Genomic DNA, 19,209 nt, shown 5'->3' on the forward strand with positions numbered 1-19,209 from the left:
GAGAAATGCAAATCAAAACAAGATACTACTTCACTCTAGTTAGAATGATTACTATTAAAAAAGTAGCAAAAGGGGCCAGCACAGTGGGTTAACGCCCTGGCCTGTGGCGCCTGCATCCCACACGGGCACAGGTTCTAGTCCCGGCTGCTCCTCTTCCAATCCAGCTCTCTGCTGTGGCCTGGGAAAGCAGTGGAAGATGGCCCAAGTCCTTGGGCCCCTGCACCCATGTGGGAGTCCCAGAAGAAGCTCTTGGCTCCTGGCTTCAGATCGGCACAGCTCCGGCCATTGCAGCCATCTGAGGAGTGAACCATTGGATGGAAGACCTCTCTCTCTGCCTCTCCTCTCTCTGTGTGACTCTGATTTTCAAATACATAAATAAATCTTAAAAAAAAAAAAAAGCAAAAGAGAACACGCTGACAAGGATGGAGAGGGAGAGAGACCCTTTGCACACTGTTGAAGAGAAAGTAATAGAGCTTTTGTGGAAGACAGTATGGATGGTACTAAAAAAATTAAAAACAGAACTACCATTTGATCCAGCAACCCCACTGGTAAGTCTGCATCCAAATAAAATATCTGTCAGAGACATTTACACTCCCACATCTACTGTAACACATTTACAACTGCAAACACACGTCTATCCTACGGTGCCCAACCTCATGTCCATCCACTGATAAACAGATAAAGTGGAATTATATTAGCCCATAAAAAGGATGAAATCCTTTCATTTGCAACAGGCATGGCAAGTGATTAGGTTAAAAAAAAAAAAAAAAAAAAGGACAAGTACTCCAAGTCCTCACTCATACGTGGAATCTAAAAAATTGACCTCATAGAAGTGGAGAATAGAATGATGGTGACCAGAGGCTAGGGCGAGGGTGGGGGAGAGGAGACTAGGAGGCGGTTAGTTAACAGGTACTAAGTTACAGTATACAGGGAAAGAAGTTCTGGTGCTCTGCTGCACTGTAGGGTGATTACAAATGACAATAATGAATTGTATCTGTATATATACTTGTTCAAATTGGATTTTTTAAAAGATTGATTTATTTGAGAGGCAGAGAGAGGGAGCAACAGAGAGAACGGTCTTCCATTCACTGGTTCACTCCCCAGATGGCCACAACAGTCGAAGCTTGGCCAGTCTGAAGCCAGGAGCCAGGAGCTTCTTCCAGGTCTCCCACATGGGAGCAGGGGCCAAAGCATGGGCCATCTTCTACTGCTTTCCCAGACCACAGCAAAGAGCTGGATTGGAAGAGGAGCAGCTGGGACACAAACTGGCGCCCAAATGGGATGCCAGCACTGCAGATGGAGGATTAACCTACTACACCACAGCACCGGCCCCTAAACTAGAAGATTTGAATGTTTTCACCATGAGATGATAATTATCTGAGGAGATAGTTATGATTACCCTGAACTTAATATTGCACAATCACATGTACTGACATATCACATGGTTCCCATTAATATGTGAAATATTTGTTACAAATAGTAACAATTTCATTAAATATATATAGTCTAAACATACCAATTAAAAGAGATTGACAAGGCCGGCGCTGTGGCTTAACAGGCTAATCCTCCGCCTTACGGCGCTGGCACACAGGGTACTAGTCCCGGTCGGGGCGCCAGATTCTATCCCGGTTGCCCTTCTTCCAGGCCAGCTCTCTGTTATGGCCCAGGAAGGCAGTGGAGGATGGCCCAAGTCCTTGGGCCCTGCACCCCATGGGAGACCAGGAGAAGCACCTGGCTCCTGCCTTCGGATCAGTGCGATGCGCTGGCCGCAGCGGCCATTGGAGGGTGAACCAACGGCAAAAAGGAAGACCTTTCTCTCTGTCTCTCTCTCTCACTATCCACTCTGCCTGTCAAAAAAAAAAAAAAGATTGACAAATCATACCCCAAAAAACAAAGATGGAACCATGTGCTATCTACAAGAAATCTATTTTAAATATAAAGGCACAAATAAATCACAAAAAAAGGAAAATATATAACATGCAAATCCTAACTGAAAGAAAGATGCAATGACTTTATTAATAGAAAAGAAACAGGCATTAGAATACGCAAAATGACAAGGGAAAAGCAACTTACATAATAACTGATAAATTAATTCACTTATAAGACATAAAAATGAGTCCACAACTAGAATACAGCTTCAAAATACATGAAGTAGGGGCTGGTACTGTGGCGCAGAAGACTAAGACTCCTCTTGCGGCACCAGCATCCCATATGGGCACTGGTTCCACTGCGGACTGCTCCACTTCTTTTTTTTTTTTTTTTTTTTTTAATTATTAACAGGCAGAGTGGACGGTGAGAGAGAGAGACAGAGAGAAAGGTCTTCCTTTGCCGTTGGTTCTCCCTCCAATGGCCGCTGCGGCCGGTGCATCGTGCTGATCAGGAGCCAGGTGCTTCTCCTGGTCTCCCATGCGGGTGCAGGGCCCAAGCACTTGGGCCATCCTCCACTGCCTTCCCGGGCCGTAGCAGAGAGCTGGCCTGGAAGAGGGGCAACCGGGATAGAATCCGGCACCCCAACCGAGACTAGAACCTGGTGTGCCAGAGCCGCAAGGCAGAGGATTAGCCTGTTAAGCCACAGCGCCGGCCACTGCTCCACTTCTGATTCTGCTCTCTGATATGGCCAGGCAAAGCAACAGAAGATGGCCCAAGTCCTTGGGCCCCTGTACCCACGTCAGAGACCCGGAAGAAGCACCTGGCTCCTGGGTCCAGACTGGCCAAGCTCCGGCTGTTGTGGCCATCTGGGGAGTGAACTGGTGGATGGAAGACCTTTCTCTCTGTCTTTCCCACTCTAGCTCTCTCTCTCAAATAAATAAATTAATTTAAAAAAATACATGAATACATGAAGTAAACACTGGTAAAAGTTAAATGAAGAAACAGATAAGTCTGTAATCACATGTAAGAAATTCAAAATTACTTTTTCAGGCATGCACAGAACAAGTAAACAGACAATCAACAAGGATACACAAGACTTAAATAACACTAACAACCAATTTTCAACAGCAGAAGACACACTCCTTTCAAATGTACATGGCATATTCACCAGGATTGATCATTTCCTTAGTAATAAAATTTTAAAATTTTAACACATGTAAGAGAATTGGAGTCACATCCTGCAGACATTAAAATGATAACATAAGAACACACAAGCAACTTCACTCCCATACTTGCTGAGACAGGCCAATTCCTTGAAAGATAAAGCCACCAAAATTCACTCAAGAACAAATAACTGAATAGTCTTACATTTATCAAATAAATGAATACTTAAACTCTTCCAACAAAGAAAACTCCAGGTTCAGGTGGATTCATTATTGAATTCTATCAAATATTTAAAGGAGAAAAAATATCAATTCTACAATTCTTCCTGGAAATATTTTATAAATGATTTTATGAAGCCAGCATTACTCTGATACCAAACCAAGATAAAGATAGTACAAGAAAAAAAAAAAAAAAGATAGACCACTACCCACTGTGAACATAAAAGTTAAAACCATCAGCAAAATATGAGTCAACTGAATCTAACAACCTATGAAAAGAATAATACTTCACAAGAAAGTGGGTTTATCTGGAAATAAAAGGCTGGTTCAACAGCCAATGTAACTAATGACACTGTCATTACCAGTCTAAAGAAGGAAAAAGTTACATAACTATAACCACTGACAAAGAAAAGGTACTTCCCAAAATTCAACGTCCTTTCAAATAGCAACTTTAAAAAGTAGGAATAGAAAATAACTTCCAGGGCCTGGTGTGTCACAACAATTTAGGTTGCTGTCTACAATGCCAGCATCCCATATGGGCACAGGTTCAAGTCCCAGATGCCCCACTTCCAATCTGGCTCCCTATTAATGCCCCTAAGAAAGCAGCAGAAGATGGTCCAAGTCTGAGGGCTCCTGTATCCACGTAGGAGACCTGAAGAAGCTCCTGGCTCCTGGCTTCAGCCTGGCCCAGGCCCAGCCCCAGCCATTGTGGCCATATGGGAGATGAACCAGCAGATGGAAGACTCACTCTCTTTCCCTATCTCTCTCTCTCTCTCTCTGCAACTCTACCTTTCAAATAAATAAATCTTTTTAAAAAAGAAAAAAACTTCCTTAACTTGACAGAGAAAATTTACAAAAAAAAAAAAAAAGAGATAATTTCATAACCAAAAAACAAAGCAAGGAAGTCTGCTCTCATTCCTTCTATTCAACATCACCTTGAAATTCTCAGCCGGGGAAATAAGGCAAGAAAAAGAAAAGGCACACAAGATGGGAAAGAGAGAGATACAGCTGTTCTTATAGGCAGACAATGCAACTGTCTATTGTAGAACATAACAAGGAATCAGCAAAAAAGGGCCTAGAACCAGGAAGAGTTTCGAATGGTCACTGCAACCAAGATTAATACGCAAAAACAAATTATATTTCTATGCACTAAAAATGAACAATGAAAACTCCAAATTTAAAAAACAGTACTATTTATCAGGCCATCTAAAATATACATCTAGGTATAAATATATGTGTAGAAACTATAGGAAGAATACTACAAATCACTGACAAAAGAAATCTAAAAATACTTTAAAAACATCAAGGAATATGTTATAGTCCCAGGATTGAAAGATTCAGCATTACGATGTTAGTTCCCCCAAAAATTATCCACACTAACAATCCCAGTATAATTCCAGAAAGAATTTATGACCAACCAATTGATTTTATAAAGACATAGAAGAGTCAAAATCATCTTGAAAAACAAAGAAAACACACACTCCATGATTCTCAGAACTAATTCATGAGAATACAAACTGGTACAACCATTATGGAAAATAGTATGGGGATTACTCAGAAAACTAAAAATAGATCTACCCTGTAACTCAGCTATCCCACAAGACAGTATGGTATTGACAGAAGGATAGGTATATAGTGCAATGAAAATAAAAAATCATTTAATAGCCCCCATACATACAAGGGAGCTTCCAAAAGTTCACAGAATAACACAATTAAAAGATAATGCAATGTGTGCCAACACTGTGGTGTAGTAGATTAAGCCTCTGCCTGCATTGCCAGCATCCCATATACCCACCAGTTTGTGTCCTAGCTGCTCCTCTTCTGATCCAGCTTTCTGCTTGTGGCCACGGACAGCAAAAGAAGATGGCCCAAGTGCTTCAGTCCCTGCACCTGCATGGGAGACCGGAAGAAGCTCCTGGCTCCCAGCTTTGGATCAGCTTGGCTTTGGATTGGCCCAGCTACAGCCGTTGCGGTCATTTGGGGATCAATCAGCAGATGGAAGATCTTTCTGTATCTCCCTGTCTGTAACTCTACCTCTCAAATAAAAAAATAAAATCTTTCAAAGAAAATAATGCAATGGTGGGTATTTGATGCAGCACCTAAGACATAACTGGGATGGTGGCCCACATCCTATATCAGAGTCCCTAGGTTCAAGTCCTGGCTACTCTGCTTCTGAGCCAGCTACCTGCTAACACATACCCTGGCACCCTGAGAAACAGCAAGTGATAGCTCTAGTACTTGGATCCTTGCCATCCACCTGGGAGACCCAAAGTGATTTCCTGGCTTCCAGTTTTGGCCTGGCCCAGCCCTGGTTGTTGGAAACCATTTGGGCAGTACACCAGCAGATTGAAAATCTCTTTTCTCTCATATCATCTCATCTCTCTAGCCCTACCAACCCAAATAAATAAATCTTCTCAATGTTTAAACAAAATTTCTCATCTACCTCATTTTACAATTACCAAATAACATATCAATGTTTACTTTATACAACTTCAATCTCTAGTTTCAAAACAGTCTCTTACCACTAAAGTTATCTGTGTTTTTTTCTTTTTAATATTTATTCATTTATTTGAAAGGCAGAAAGCAAGAGAAAAAAAAGAAGTTATCTTTCATCTACGGGTTCACTCCCCAAATGGCCATAACAGCCAGCGCTGTCCCAGGCAGAAGCCAGGATCCTGAGGCTCCATCCAGGCCTCCCACACGGGTGGCAGAGGTCCAACTCCTGCGGCTTTCCTAGGTGCATCAGCAGGGTACTGGATCAGAAGCACAGAGGCAGAGACTCGAACCTGTTTCTGATATGGAATGCCAGCAGGTCTAAGTTTAGCTCACTGTATCACAGCTGGCCCCTAAAGTTATCTGACATTTTAAACCAACCACAATTTGATTAGCAAAAACTGTGTTAATTGCAGAAGAAAAAAAAAAAAAGGCAACAGAAATGCCCATTTAGTGAACATGAAATCTAAAAATATACAACCAGGAAAAAAATAAAATTTCTCATAAGGCAAATTCTTCTTACCCATGGAAATAGTCAGTGAAACATATGTTTTTTTTTAAATGTATTTAGTATAATGAGTGCTAAGATCATAAAAAGGATACAATATATAATTCCTACAGAATATCATCATACATCATATTAGCTTAAGCCACTGTTACATTACAAGTCAAAGGAATTCCTTCCTTTCAATTGACTTATTAACCATAATCACTTAACCATAGGAATGCAGATAACAGGTACGCTTATGGTTTTTCATAAGTGGCAAAATTTAATAAAATTCAAGGATAAAGCAAAGCATAATGAATAATATAATCTCATATGTATCCTCAAATTAGAATAGCAGATTTTGTAATATTTGTCCCCAATCTTATATTTTTTATTAAAAGCATATATATAAGAAATATATATTTATAATCATGAAAGAGCTTCAAAAAGTTTGTAGAAAACGGAATTAAAAGATAACATACATTTTTGACAACCCCTTGTGGCAGGGCGGGGGGAGGGGGGTCACTTAAGTGCCCTTGTATTTAAATCTAGCCATGAGTACAACTATACTTGCTCAGATCTGTGATTCTTTCTTGGTAATCATTATAATAGGAGGTAAGTCTTAGAGACACCTCTCCCTTCCAGCAACATACTGCAAGTATCTTCTACCTGCCTCCAACCGCAAAAATATTCTCTAATATTTTCTCAATGACTTATTTTCCACCTTTAAATATCTGATTAACTAGGAATAATCCTTGTGTATAGTAGGAACCTAATTTTCTTTCATTTCATTCAAAGTAGCAATTGCTCCAATACTACTTATTGAATATCCATCATGGAGCTAATTCTGTCACATACCAAATTCCCTTATATACCTAGGTCTGTTCCTGTATCCTGTTCTAGTGACTCAGTTCTATTACAAATCAATATATTATTTTAATCACTGTAATTCCATATTATATCATAATATCCAATGTTCTTTTTTAAACTATTCTAGCTATCCACATACTTCTGATTGTCCAAATGTATTTTTTTAACTTTTATGTAATAAATATAAATTTCCAAAGTACAGTTTATGGATTAAAATGGCTTTTTCCCCCCATAACTTCCCTCCCACCTACAACCTTCCCCTCTCCTGCTCCCTCTCCCCTTCCATTCACATCAAGATTCATTTTCAATTCTCTTTATACACAGAAGATCAATTTAGCATATATTAAGTGAAGATTTCAACAGTCTGCACCCACACAGAAACACAAAGTATAAAGTACTGTTTGAGTACTAGTTATAGCATTAATTCACATCATACAACACATTAAGGACAGAGATCCTACATGAGGAGTAAGTGCACAGTGACTCCTGTTGTTAACAAATTGAAACTCTTGTTTATGGCGCCAGTAATCACCCTAGGCTCTTGTCATGAGTTGCCAAGGCTATGGAAGCCTTTTAAGTTCCCTGACTCCGATCTTATTTAGACAAGGTCATAGTCAAAGTGGAAGTGCTCTCCTCCCTTCAGAGAAAGGTATCTCCTTCTCTGATGGCCCGTTCTTTCCACTGGGATCTCACTCGCAGAGATCTTTCATTTAGGTCCTCTTTTTTTTTTTTTTTTTTTTTTTGGCCAGAGTGTCTTGGCTTTCCATGCCTACAATACTCTCATGGGCTCTTCAGCCAGATCCAAATGCCTTAAATGTATTTTATAATCAGTTTATAAGAATAATTCGAAATTTGGAACTACCACTCAAATTACAGACTAATTCAGAGATAAATGACAAGCTGTTCAAGGTTGACTCCACCCTCCAGAAATCAATATGGCACCACTCCCATTGACTCAGGTGTGTGTTTCCTTCAATGACATTCCCCAACTTCCCTTATTACGCTTCACATGCAATTTTCAGTTTCTTGCTTGACATTAATTATCTTTGTTGGTATTTTGCATGGAATTTATATCTTCTATTATCACTGTTAACATTCCTGAAAGTCTAAATCTAGTAACTTCCTCACGCGCTTAACAATGTCACAGGTGCTAGAGCTGTGGTATAACGTGCCAAGCTGCCACCTGCAATGCCAGGAACTCATATGGGTGCCAGCTGAGTCCAGGCTGCTCTACTTCTTTTTTTTTTTTTTTAACTGTTTAAACTTTTACTCTTTTTTTATTATTTCTTAATTTGAAAGGCAAAGTTAGAGACAGGCAGAGGCAGACAGAAAGAGAGATCTTCCATCCACTGGTTCACTCCCCAGATGGCCACAACAGCTGGAGCTGTGCCAATCCGAAGCCAGGAACCTGGAGCTTCTTCCAGGTCTGCCACGAGGGCGCAGGGGCCCAAGGACTTGGGCCATCTTCTACTGCTTTTCCAGGACACAGGCTGCTCCACTTCTAATCCAGTTCATTGCTGCTGCACCTGGGAAAACAGAAGATGGCCCAAGTACTTGGGCACCTACACCCACATGGGAAACACAGAAGCTCCTGGCTCCTGACTTCGGCATGGCTGACGGTTGCGACCATCTGGGGAGTAAACCAGGGAATGGAAGATCTCTCTCCTTCTGTCACTCCCTCTCTCTGTAACTCTGCCTTTCAAATAAATAAATAAGTCTTTAAAAAATAACAACTTTACAAACTGTGACACTATTTTCTCTTTCTAATTATCATACCTCATTTCCTTCTCCTGTCATCTTATATTAGCTGGATTCTCCAGCAGAATGTCAAACAGCCACGATGACAGCTGTCATGTCCTAACTGTTCCTGTTCAGACGTATCTTAAGGATACTGCACCTAAGATTTTGGTAGATATCATTATCTGATTAAGTAAATTTCCTTTTATTTTCATTTCTTCAAGGACTTTACATGTGTATACATAAAATAGATCCATTGTTCTGTATTTGATTCATTTCTCTTTTTTGTCTTATATGATAAATCATATTGACAGATGTCTTACTCCTGAATCATCCTTGCCATGGCAAGCATTGTGATTAAATTCCCTATATACATTCCATCACTGTTCAGCATTTTGGCCTATACCTCTATTTACCCTATGCCAAGATGCAGAAACGGATTATGAATATCCTAAATTAAACAGGATAATCCCACAGGCCAGAGTGACTCATGAAGGAGTTTGAATGTAACCCAATCCTATCACCTATCAATTCATGTCATCTCCCTAACCAATAAAAACTGGTTCAGTTGGTTGTATCAAAGTGAAACTCAGAAGTTTTGTGCAGCTGGTAAATGAATGAAGCCTTTCTCTTTGCCACCAGGCATGAAACAGATCAGCCAACCTTATCTATAAATTTCTGCTGGTAGCTACTTTGTGACTATGATGGAAACCAGCTAAGGAGATAGGAGAAAAGCAGAAAATCAAAGCTGAGTAGATCACAAAGAAACACCACCAGAGAGCCCAGATAAAACCACACCTCTAGTATTGAAGCCAGCTGAAGTTGGAGTTTGCTTTAGATTGTGTTTGTTTTTCTTGAATCTAAAAGCACCTTGACTTCAAAGTTACTGATCAGAATATATATCTATACCCTCATGGGTGTATTTATTATTCAATATAAATAAAGGCACTGCTATGCTATTAGAATTTTTACCAATTAAAATTGCAAATAAGTCAAGCTGAGTAAAAATGCACATCATATGAAAGATTATATCCATCATACTATTCTCTGATGCCCAAGAATTTACTCATTTGTTATTATTTACGGAGGACCTACCATGGTGTCAAGCATTAGAGATTAAATGCAAACCCAGATATAATCCCTGTTCTCAAAGAACGCTGAGATCTGATTTTACAAGCAGAAACATAAGAAACAAAATGGAAACTCTCCATCAGAACCGAAAGCTTCGTGGCCATGAACTCATAAAAGAAAATCCAATAGCATGTTCTAATTTTCATCTTAAATACTTCATTATCACTTTATAACATTTCCCTTATAATTTCCAAAAGTTCAATACAGTACCTGTGTTAGACGGATCCAAAATTAACTGAAGAGATGACTTATTTGTTTGACTGGCTGGACTATCTCCGAATGAATGGTCTGAAATCTCACTGGAACTCTGACCTTCAACAAGATGTCTCTGCCCTTTCTCAGAATCTCTCAAAATCTCTTCCATGGCTTTTTCCAATTGTTCATCATCATCATCAGAAACTATCTAGAGACAGAGAAAGAAAATTTCAATTCCATCATGGCTATGGAGTTTAATTTTAGAAAAGCATTTCCTTTTTTATTAGATGTACTTATTTATTTTAAAGCTAGAGTTAGAGAGAGAAAAGGGGAGAGAGGGAGAGGAGAAAAAGAAAGGTATCTTCCATCTGCCGGTTCACTCCCCAACTGGCCACAACAGTCAGGGCTGGGGCAGGCCAAAGCCAGGAACTTCATCCCAGTATCCTACACGGGTAGCAAGGGCTCAAGCACTTGGGCCATCTTCTGCTGCTTTCCAAGGCACATTAACAGGGAGCTGGATGGGACATGGATCAGTTGAGACAGGAACCATCACCCATACGGAATGCCAGCATCACAGACAGCAGCGCAACTCACTGTACCACAATGCCAGCCACAGAAAATATTTTAAGAAGAAATTAAAATAATATAAATAAATAATTAACTCATACTAAAAATTTGCAGTTACACAATGTCACATAATACCTTAAAATCCTAAATTATAAAACCAATTAAAATGCAGAAAAGTATTTATCTTCACAAAAGGATCCTTCTTAAACATTTTCAATTTCACAACTTATTTGATGTAAAACTTGATTTACATGTTTTTTTTTTATTTTTTCTCTTTCACTTTTTAGGCAAACAATCTAAATATTGGATAAACTTAAGTTTATAATTTTTTTTGGTTTTGTTTTTGTTTTTGTTTTTGTTTTTTGACAGGCAGAGTGGACAGTGAGAGAGAGAGACAGAGAGAAAGGTCTTCCTTTTGCCATTGGTTCATCCTCCAATGCCTGCCGCGGCCGGTGCACCGTGCTGATCTGAAGCCAGGAGACAGGTGCTTCTCCTGGTCTCCCATGTGGGTGCAGAGCCCAAGAACCTGGGCCATCTTCCACTGCACTCCCAGGCCCCAGCAGAGAGCTGGCCTGGAAGAGGGGCAACCGGGACAGAATCCAGCGCCCCAACTGGGACTAGAACCCGGGGTGCCGGTGCCGCAGGCAGAGGATTAGCCTATTGAGCCGCGTCACCGGCCAAGTTTATATGTTTTAAAGGGAGGAAAATGGGTAAGTTTAAATGGATAGGGTCTACTGAGAATATCAGTTCAAAGTCCGTCTTATTATCACAACAAAAATATATTTCTGCTTTCTTAACCAACTGTTGGCTGCTGAGAAAAGAAGTGCCGATACCCTTAGATTTTAGCTGACTCATCTGTCCCTGAAAAGGGGAGACACAAACCCTACAAGAATAGATGATGCCTTAAGTTAAACACAATAATGCTTACAAAATTGACATCTTGAATTTTGATTATTGTTTATAGCCCTTGTCTGTACTCTTGAGGAACAGTGGTTTTTCTACTTACTACTTGTAGAATTTCGTATTTAGTGGAGGGTTAAGCTTGTAATTATAGAGAAAATTAAAAGTACGTCATTGTAGAAATGAAAAGAAAAATAAATGGAGGGAGGCTAGAAGGGAGGCAGCATAGGGTAGGAAGTATCATTATACTCTTAAAACTGTATATATGAAATACATAAGGTTTGTCCCATTTTCATAAATAATTTTTAAAAACACAGTAATGCTAAAAATATGGAAATCTAAAAATAAAGCCATTGTTTTTAATAAAATTATATATGTTCAACATGTGTGATATTTTTATTTATTAGACTGATATCCTAATACATCTTTGATGCCATAGTTAATACTAAATAAAGTCATGTATAATAAGTAGTACTGTTGACCCATTTTTCTACTTCTGTTTCTAGAATATGGTTTTAACATTCCATGAGTTTGCCTGCTTCATTTTCTTTGACTTAGGAAAGGCAGCATATAAACAAAAAGGCAAAAGGATTACACCCAGATAAGATATATGCTTTTAAATATGTAAGACATATACTTTTAAAATAATACAGATACATAAACTAGGGCCGGCACTGTGGCTCACTAGATTAATCCTCCACCTGCGGCGCTGGCATCCCATATGGGGGCCAGGTTCTAGTCCCGGCTACTCCTCTTCCAGTCCAGCTCTCTGCTGTGGCCCAGGAGGGCAGTGGAGGATGGCCCAAGTGTTTGGGCACCTGTACCCGCAAGGGAGACCAGGAGGAAGCACCTGCCTCCTGGCTTCGGATCAGTGTAGCTCTGGCTGTGGTGGCCATTTGGGGGGTGATCCAACGGAAGGAAGACCTTTCTGTCTCTCACCGTCTAACTCTGTCAAACAAATAAAAATAAATATAGGTACGTAAACTGTTAAATCAGAGGAATGTTAATACCTGCTTTAGAACACACCAAAAAAATGGGAAAAAATCTCTAAACTGGAAGCAAAACATAATGATATATATAATTGACTTCTAAAACTCAGCAGTAAGAGAAATAAAAATATCCTGATAAATAAATGTAATAGTTAAGCATTAAGTTTAACTCACCAATTATCTTTTCTATTTTTTCCTTCTATGCGTTGCTGTTAAAATTTAGTTCAAAAGTAAATAACCAAAAGCAAAAAAACCCTAAAAATACACAAACCAAACAGCCTCTAGATAAATCACTGATTTTATTCTCAGGGTCAGTACTTGCAAAAAAATCTTTGCAATTTATACATCTCTTAAGATAAGCTTAAAGAAAGTTTGAAAAATAATTAAAAATAGTACCATAATAGAAAATTAAATACCTTCAGTTGAGGTTTTTCATCATCCTTTGTAGAAGTACCATCTGCATGCTGAGAAACCAAAACAAATTCTTCACCGTTCAGTGTGGCCACAGAATCAGATGACCCACTAACCTTCTGTAATGAAGCTCCGACCTCCATTTCAGTTCTGCAAACTTCTCCGCCCACATCCACCTGGCAAAATTACAGAGATTTAAGAAGGGAAAAAAGAAAACCTACTGACTAAAACTATGAACTAATGAAGCTTTTAAAATGTTTCATGTGAAGAAGAATCCTGTTGGCTAAATAATTATCCCAGAATTAGGAAAGCTACCTTCTTGGACTGGACCACATAATGGAAAGGTACTCGCTTCAATTGGAGTTTTCAGACTAAAAGAATCAACTTGTTCCCTGAAAAAATAACCCAAGCCAGCCTATATATCAACTCAACAGACTGAGTGCTTTTTATTTTACTTTCTCTCTTATTTTCTCCTAGAAGTGCTGGTTTTAATCGTTTTAATAAGAGGATTAAACACAAAATTGGAAATAACTATACACACACACAAAATTAGTGTATTAATTAAGCCTACATACGTCCCTAAAATCAATTTACTCAAGACCAAATATTGTCCCATAAAATATTTTTTCTGGGTTATTGAGGCTGATTGAGTCATACTGAATTCAATACCGGAAGCCATGGATCTTTTCTTTTGCAGACAAATTAATCCTTTTTGCATGTACACACACGCACGCACCCACACTCACACAACATTTATAAAAAGGCATTTATGTAGTAAATGTTTCTGTAATCAAAGGCAGTGCAATTCTGTTTTCTGAATAGATCTCTACACCACAGAAACTCAACACCATCATTTCCAGAAGTTCATGTATTAACAATCCATTTTAACTGAAGATATATACTCCATAACACTGTATTCAAGCCAAGATCAGTGGAGGGACACCCATGTGAGGAAACAAGCCAACAAACAAGGAAATTTTAAGCAAGGTGATGGGCAAAAAAAAAACTCTGAGAGAGAAATACATGAGCAGAAACCTGAAGGACAAAAAAGAACCCTACATCAAACACTCTGTTCGTGACACACAAGCAGCATACAGAGGGGCAGGGCAGGGAGCCCGGGGCTGAAGCCCACAGGGCCTTATAAACTGCGCTAAGTCTACTAACAATCTATGCCTAAAATTGCCCCATAAATGTTTTGCTCTGAGTTTTGTTTCTTTCTCTTTCAGGTTATTTTTTTCACTGCCACACAGAAACATGGATGCAATATTCCATTCTGCCGTTAGATGGCACTAACACCACTGCTCCTGCAAAAAATAAGATTTACCTTCAAATTACACTTGAAAAAATTAAAATCAGTTTCTAAGAATATAAAAATAAAAAAATAACACTCCTGGGTTACAATAATTAGCTAGGCATCATTTATTTTTTTTACACTGGTTAATATTCTTTAAAAAAAAAAAAAAAAAAAGCTTTCAGGAGCCAGCACCGTGGCTCACTTGGTTAATCCTCCGCCTTGCGGCGCCAGCATCCCATATGGGCGCCGGGTTCTAGTCCCGGTTGCTCCTCTTCCAGTCCAGCTCTCTGCTGTGGCCCGGGAAGGCAGTGGAGGATGGCCCAAGTGCTTGGGCCCTGCACCCGCATGGGAGACCGGGAGGAAGCACCTGGTTCCTGGTTTCGGAATGGCGCAGCACCGGCCATAGCGGCCATTTTGGGGGTGAACCAAGTGAAGGAAGACCTTTCTCTCTGTCTCTCTCTAACTCTGTCAAATAGAAAAAATAAAATAAAACTTTCAACCCCATTCATCTCCTCTAAAGGTTTTCTTCACGTTGTATATATGTTTCTGAAAACACAGTATGTGTTAACAAGCTACATCTCTACTCCTCTAGGCTGCACTGTCAGTCCCTGATTGCCAAGATACCACACACTGCATGTGTCTTTTTATGGTCATGCTTCTCCAGTCCTTCTCAGATTGCTAGTCTTCTGCCTGACTGCCTCTTCTTTTTTAAGATTTATTTATTTTATTTGAAAGGCAGAGTTACAGAGAGAGGAGAGACAGAGACACATCTTCCATCTGCTGATTCATTCCCAAATAGCCTCAACGGCTGGAGCTGAGCAGATCCAAAGCCAGGAGCCAGGAGCTTTACCCAAATCTTCCACATGGGTACAAGGGCCCAAGCAACTGGGCCATCTTCCACTGCTTTCCCCAGGCACGCCAGCAGGGAACTGGATTGGAAGTACAACAGCCAGGACTCAAACCAGCACTCATATAGGATGCCAGTGCAGGGCAGGCAGTGGATCTACCCACTATGCCGCAGTGCCAGTCCCCCACCCGACTTCTCAATGTTAGAAATTCTCTGCCTTCAAGTTTTTAGCCCCTTTCTCTTGCCACACAATCTACATGGTATTTCTCATTGTTATAGATTAAAATATCATCTAAGTATATATATAATATATATATATATATATATATATATATATATATTTCAACACAAATGTCTCCTCTAAATTCCTTATCTGGAATTTAACTCTCTACTTAAATGTGGAAAAAATGAAATTCCTATTATATCCTTCAAATTTGTTTCTCATCCAGGTATCTGATTATCAGTAAATAACATCACCTTCTTCCAAGCTACTCAAATAAGAAACCTAGCTATTATCCCTAATTCACTTCCACTTCACTCCTTATAGCTGAATTTTTTTAAGGGTCCCACCTATGAAATAATCCCTGTATCTATCCAATTTCTTTTTTTTAGCCTACTGCTACCACCCAAGTTAGACTTTTATCTACTACAAAAGTCTCCTACCCATCTTGTATCTCAATCACAGAGCTGCTAAATAAAGTTTTTGGGGGGCCACCACCTGCGGTGTCGGCTTCCCATATGGGCACTGGTTCAGGACCTGGCTGCTCCACTTCTGATCTGGTTCTCTGCTGTGGTGTATGGCCAAGACCTTGGGCCCCTATACCCACGTGGGAGACCAGAAGAAGCTCCTAGTTCCTGGTTTTAGATCAGCACAGCTCCAGCCATTGTGGCCATTTGGAGGGTGAACCAGCAGACTGCCTCTGCCTCTCTTTAATTCTGCCTTTCAGATAAATAAATAAATCTTAAAAAAAAAAAAAAAAAGCACTGGAAAGTAAATCAGGTTATGTTAAAACTCCAAACTAGGCCGGCGCCACGGCTCACTAGGCTAATCCTCTGCCTTGCGGCGCCGGCACACCGGGTTCTAGTCCCGGTTGGGGCACCGATCCTGTCCCAGTTGCCCCTCTTCCAGGCCAGCTCTCTGCTGTGGCCAGGGAGTGCAGTGGAGGATGGCCCAAGTACTTGGGCCCTGCACCCCATGGGAGACCAGGAGAAGCACCTGGCTGCTGCCTTCGGATCAGCGCGGTGCGCCAGCAACAACGCGCCTACCGCGGCAGCCATTGGAGGGTGAACCAACGGCAAAAGGAAGACCTTTCTCTCTCTCTCTCACTGTCCACTCTGCCTGTCAAAAAAAAAAAAAAAAAAAAAAAAAAAACAACTCCAAACTAAAACTTTTCCAATACAATTCAAATAAAATGCAAACTGCTTGCCAGGACTTAAGGCCCAACGTAAGCCCCTGCTACTTTCTCCTAGCTCACTAATCACAGCAACTTCTCTCTCATGTTTGGGTCTTAGCTCACACCTTGTACTTCCACATGGCTGACCCCTTCAGCTATCGGTTTTTATTCATGCATTCTACACACACTTAGTGAGACACTACTACACTCTTAGTGAGTCTCTACTACCGGAAACTGTACTGGTAACTAAGAGCACTGCAGTCCCTGTCTTCTAGAGCTAATATTCTCATGCAAGAGAAAGACAAACAAGAGGAAAATCAATCAATATCACAACTTGCAATGAATACGACAAAAGATAATAAAAAGGCAGGAGGCAGGCGATATTGGCCTGGCTGTTACTTGGCTTAAATAATGAGTCAGCCATGGAAAGACTCAGGAAGAAAGAACTTCAGAATAAATGGCAAAGCCAAGATGTGAGAAAGGACTTGCTGGGGAACAGAAAGACGGTGGTGACTAGATCAGAGTGTGTGGGTGAGAGTAATATGAGATCACCCATGGACAGAAGACAAGGGCCACTCCCAATGCTAAGGCTATCTAAATGAGCCCCCAGGTCAATCTCAAAACTCTGCTTTGTTCACCAGAGAATACCCCATGCCTAGTGCAGCGCCTGTGGGTTGAACAAACTGTTAAAATTACCAATCAGGTCAAAGTTCTCAGAAACAGCAAATGTGGAGTCAGGATTCAAACCAGCAGTCTGGCTTCAGAGCACATGCTCTGAACCCTTACATTATACTGTCTCTTAATGGCTCCTCACCTGTCCCTTGAAACCTAGGTTTGCTAACTGCCTCAAAATAGTATCACTAGGGGACTGGTGCTGTGGCGCAGTGGGTAAAGCCACCGCCTGCAGTGCCGGCATCCCACATGGGAGCCAGTTGGAGTTCCAGCTGCTCCTCTTCCAAACCAGCTCTCTGCTATGGCCTGGGAAAGCAGTAGAAAATGACCCAAGTTCTTGAGCCCCGCATGGGAGACCTGGAAGAAGCTCCTGGCTCCTGGCTCCAGATGGGCCATTATGGCCATTTGGGGAGTGAACTAGCGGATGGAAGACTTTTCTCTCTGTCTCTCCCTCTCACTGTCTGTAACTCTACCTCTCAAACAAATAAATAAAATCTTTAAAACCTGTCTGTCTCTTCCCCCACAATATTCTTCTTAGATGAGTGATATAAAGGTAACATGACAGGTAATTCTGAATGTGTATGTTCATTAATATTAACAACAGTTGTTTAATTCAAATAAGACATAAATTGTAAAGAGGTTTTCTTTTACCCAAGGAAAAGTCAGGTATTTTCTCAGGCTAATAGCCGACCAGGTGTAATTTTCTAGTTCCATTACAAGCATAAAGCACTGCCTCAAAGGACAAAGGAGGGGCCGGCATTCTGGCCAAGCAGGTAAAGCCGCTGCCAGCAATGCTGGCATCCTATATGGGTGCCAGTTTGAGTCCTGACTGCACCCATGTGGGAGATTCAGATGAAGCTCCTGACTCCTGCCTTCCGCCTGGCCCCGCCCCGGCCATTGAGATTACTTGTGGAATGAATCAAGAGATAGAAAATCTCTCTCCCTCTTTTCTCTCTCTGTAACTCTGCTCTCCAAATAAATAAATATACCTTTAAAAAAGGACAAAGAATACTTTGAAAGTATGCCTAACATAACTGTATTCAAACACTTATTTGAACCTAACTACAAGGATGGCATGCTTATCAAATTTGCATCCAAACACAAAAATTTGAGAATGGCAAGGTCAAAACTATTTCAACAGATAAGAACAGTCAAAAGCAGAAAAGAACAATCGTTTCAATAACTAGCCCCTGAACAATTGGCTACCAATATACAAAAGGAAGTGGACCCATAATCTCACACCATACACAAAACTTAATTCAAAATGGGTCATGGACCTAAATGCCAGAGCTAAAGCTACAAAACTTTTAGAAGCAAGTGTAAGGGTCAATCTCTGGAGTGGGTTTTGTGGTACAGGGGTTAAGTCACTTCGTGGGATGTCTGCATCCCACATTGCAGTGTTGGTTTGGTCCCAGCTAACACATCCTGGAGGACAGCAGATGGTGGCTCAAGTGCCTGGGCCTCTGCCACCCACGAGGGAGACCTGGATGGGGATTCTGACCCCTGGCTTTAAAGTGGCCCAGCCCTAGCTGTTTAGGGAAACCTGAGGACAAGAAGATGGACAATCTCTCTCTCTCTCTCTCTCTCTCTCTCTCACACACACACACACACACACACACACACACACATTCTGTCACTCTTTCAAGGATGTGAGAATAAATGTTTTTTAAAAATAAATCTTCATGTTCTTGGGTTAAGTATTGGTTTTGAAGTATGACACCTAAAGCACAAGTGACAACCAAAAAGATAAATTAGACTGTGTCAAAATGAAAAACATCTGTGCTGAAAAACGATACCATTAGGGAAATAAGGCAATCACAGGAGTATACTGCATGGTTCCACATAAACGAGGCATCTAAAACAGCCAAGCTCACAGAAGCACAAAACAGCATAGTAGTTGCTGGAGACTGTGGAGAAGGGAAAATGAGGCACTGCAGCTGTCCAACAGGATAAACTCTCAGGTGTACAAAA

At 40.6% G+C, this 19,209-nt stretch overlaps 1 protein-coding gene across 5 annotated transcripts in view; it reads right to left on the reverse strand.

Moving 5' to 3' along the window:
• The window catches only part of RABGAP1L (RAB GTPase activating protein 1 like), an 803,019-nt gene that overhangs the window by 721,205 nt on the left and 62,605 nt on the right, over window positions 1-19,209 (reverse strand). For 4 of the 5 annotated variants that reach the window (XM_062192989.1, XM_062192987.1, XM_062192986.1 and 1 more), the window contains exons 2-3: window positions 13,037-13,207; window positions 10,180-10,372 (exon numbers count right to left, since the gene is read on the reverse strand). In XM_062192989.1, the coding sequence (XP_062048973.1) occupies window positions 10,180-10,372; window positions 13,037-13,174 (331 nt within the window). In that variant the 5' untranslated portion in view covers window positions 13,175-13,207. The remainder of the gene's footprint in view (window positions 1-10,179; window positions 10,373-13,036; window positions 13,208-19,209) is intronic. The other variant, XM_062192988.1, reaches the window with a different exon arrangement.

Source organism: Lepus europaeus, chromosome 5 (genome assembly GCF_033115175.1).
Source record: "Lepus europaeus isolate LE1 chromosome 5, mLepTim1.pri, whole genome shotgun sequence".
Classification (NCBI taxonomy): domain Eukaryota; kingdom Metazoa; phylum Chordata; class Mammalia; order Lagomorpha; family Leporidae; genus Lepus; species Lepus europaeus.